Source organism: Apis dorsata, unplaced genomic scaffold (genome assembly GCF_000469605.1).
Source record: "Apis dorsata unplaced genomic scaffold, Apis dorsata 1.3 scaffold_344, whole genome shotgun sequence".
Classification (NCBI taxonomy): domain Eukaryota; kingdom Metazoa; phylum Arthropoda; class Insecta; order Hymenoptera; family Apidae; genus Apis; species Apis dorsata.
In genome coordinates, this window is record NW_006263611.1 from 138681 (window position 1) to 141822 (window position 3142).

The 3142-nt window shown below is 24.7% G+C and overlaps 1 protein-coding gene across 1 annotated transcript in view; it reads right to left on the reverse strand.

The window, feature by feature from the left end:
- Window positions 1–3142, reverse strand: part of LOC102673865 (twitchin) — a 74242-nt gene that overhangs the window by 55107 nt on the left and 15993 nt on the right. The window contains 9 exon segments of the mRNA XM_031511717.1: window positions 689–821; window positions 900–956; window positions 1045–1101; window positions 1740–1805; window positions 1977–2033; window positions 2121–2174; window positions 2255–2287; window positions 2367–2411; window positions 3108–3125. Coding sequence (XP_031367577.1) covers window positions 689–821; window positions 900–956; window positions 1045–1101; window positions 1740–1805; window positions 1977–2033; window positions 2121–2174; window positions 2255–2287; window positions 2367–2411; window positions 3108–3125 — 520 coding nt within the window.

Here is a 3142-nt window from a genome sequence, read left to right on the forward strand (position 1 = left end):
ATAATTTTTGACACATCCTGTAAATGTATGTATGCAAAATAATAATATATAAATAAATCATGAATCTAAAATAATATATTAAATGTAACAAGATATCTAATGAAATTTAAATTTATAATAATCTATTTGTTTATTCGTTAATTTCAGGAATTATTATATTGAATTTAAATTTATTTTATAATAAAACAAAGATCTTTTAAAAGAAATGATTATTGTATATTATAACAAAAATTAATAACAAATATACCTCGTTAGATTTAATCGATTCTCTTTTTTCTGTATTTGATTGTGGTTCAATGGAAACCTAAAATTATTTTTGTATAATCGTTATGATTCAATTTATAAAATACGAAATCGAATGTATAATTGCATTTTACATTGTATACCTCGATATTTTTACTAGGTTTACTCGTACGTGGTGTAGATTCGTTTGATATAAATGCATCCTAAAATTATATTTCTATATAATAAATTTAATAAAAAAAAAAAAAATTCATTCATTATGTACCTCGTAATCATCAAGCAATAATTCGTCACAATTGGTGTTATCCGGTTGTAATTTTTCCTAAAAAAATTTTTGAGCGATAAAAAAATATAAAAAAAAAATTTTAATTTTGATAATGATAAAATATCAATTTTTCATGAAATGCACGTGTAATTGGAATATTTTGTACTTAGCGTATCCTACGATTATATCGTAATACAATTAAATTAAGTATTTTATAATAAAATAAAAATTTCAGAATTGTGAAACTAATATGTACCTCTCTTTTTATAATGGATCTTATTTCGGGTTCTCTTGGCACTGAAGCCCAAATATCCTATAAACGCGGTTTTTTATAAGTATTATGTCCTTGATTTTAATACGAAATTAAATATCTTTTTAATAAATCGTTTACCTCGATTTCATCATCAGGTTCAGGCTCATAATGTTCAATACTATTTCTCGGTAAAATCTATAATGATAATGTGTATATTTTAATTGTATATATTTATCGAAACACTGAATATGAATTTAATGTGTATATTTAGTGTTTTGTGTACCTTCATGTGATGTGTTGGTGTTATTGTGGATCTAAATTTCGGGGTCTCTCTATCTACCTAAAAAATTGAAAATAATAATAAAAAAAAAATTTACGAAATTTCTTCGTTGATAAGAAATCGTAATTGAAAAGGAACAATAACTAAAAAAACTAAAAAAATTACATCAAAAGAATAGCATTGAAATAAGATAAAAGTTACGACGAGGTTATTTAGATAGCGTGATATAGGTCAGTGATATACGTGAAGTAAGCGACTGCAGTCTACTATATCATTTAGAATAACCACTTTATTCGCATACATATAATGTAGATATTTATATAGAAGCAATTCGCCTCGCTTCACGCTATTCCTTCTTTAAAGAATTACAATGATAATTACGAACAAATTTTCATCAAATAGAACATTTATTGCGATTCTCTTGCCAAATTCAACGATTAATCGATACTATACGTATGTAAGTCACACACAATATTTATTTGTTAAATGTTACTAGCCTTCTTGAGTCATTTGCAAGAAGGTTAGACTCACACATGATACTTACTGTTTCTATTCGTAAGAAAAAGATTATTTTCAAATTTAAATACTCGTAATAATTTTTAACACGTTAATAATAAAAATTATAAATAGGATATATTAGAATTTTAAATTTATGGAAATTATGCACAACAAAGAAATGTGAAAAATGTTTTTTTTACCTTTTCGGTGATTACTTTTTTTTCAATGATGGAAGCTCGCCGGCTTTCGGTCTTGACTTCTTCGATCTGTTTAGTTATACATAAAAAAAAAAACTGATAAGAACGATACATCTTCTTAAGATAAATGGCATATAGAAATGTTATAAGTAAGTTATATGTAATATATAATTCAATTATTTTATGTTCTATTATACAAGTCTATTTATTAAAAAAAATAAGTAGGAAATAACATATAACCTTTTCGTCAGTTGCTATCAAAGAACTTCTTCGACTTTCTGTTCGTAATTCCTCTACCTGTTAAAAAAAACAAAAGAAAGGAAACATTACGCAAGTTTTCTTGCAAACATACTTTATAGACAATTTTAAATAATTGTTACTTACTTTGCTAATAGATTGTTTTCGAGATACAGTTTTTTCAGCTTTAAGCAGAGCTTCCTGAAATAGAGAGAAGTAAATGGTATAAATAGAAATATAAAGATTTAAACGATAATAAGAATAGGAAAAATTATACTTACTTCTTTCTTCTCTTCTTTCTTCGCAATTTTTTTCTGTGAAAATAAATTTGTTCAATTTCCAATCTAATAATTAACGTAACAAAGATTTCAAATTTGGATTAAAAATTATTACCTTTTCAATTTCCTTCTTTTCTTCAATTTTTTCTTCTGGTTTCTTCTATACAAAGATGAAACAATTTTAATTTTATCGATAATTAATGCACAAGAATAAATAATATAATGCATTCTCAACCTTACCATCTTTTTCCATTATAATTCAATGATTGTCATGTTGTTAAATAGATATACACTAAAAAATTGATTTGAAAACCAAACTATATAGAACATAAAAAGAAACATGCAGATAAAACAAAAAAAAGGAAGACAAGAATGGGATGAGAAAGTAGAGTTTTGAGGAAAATTTCATAGCCCAGCTTCTAAAGTAAAGTATTTTCTTAAAACTTAAGCATTATAGTGTGCGAAACAAATTAAAAATGTATAATTTATAATTGGTAAATAAGATTAATTATTTCAATCTGAAACAAAAATAACATAAATCAATTTTCTTATAATCAATCTTAACACAAATCAATTTGAAATAATTAAAGCTGAAACATATTAAAGTTTATTAATTAAAGCTGCACGTGTTGATAAAGCTGTAAGGAAAGATCAATTCATTCGATAATAGCTGCAAATAAATTTTCCTATTGTAAACATGCGTTATCTCTTTCAATTTATTTTATTGAATTTATAAGCATTAAAAGCCATATGGAATAATCGTTCGCAACCATGATTTTGCAATGCAATTGAAAAGTCGATTTATAATTCGAGCGCATACTTTATTCGGATAATATTTTTGATATTCATTACTCACCTGTATGACTTCCAGTTTCTGAAACAAAAAAAAAA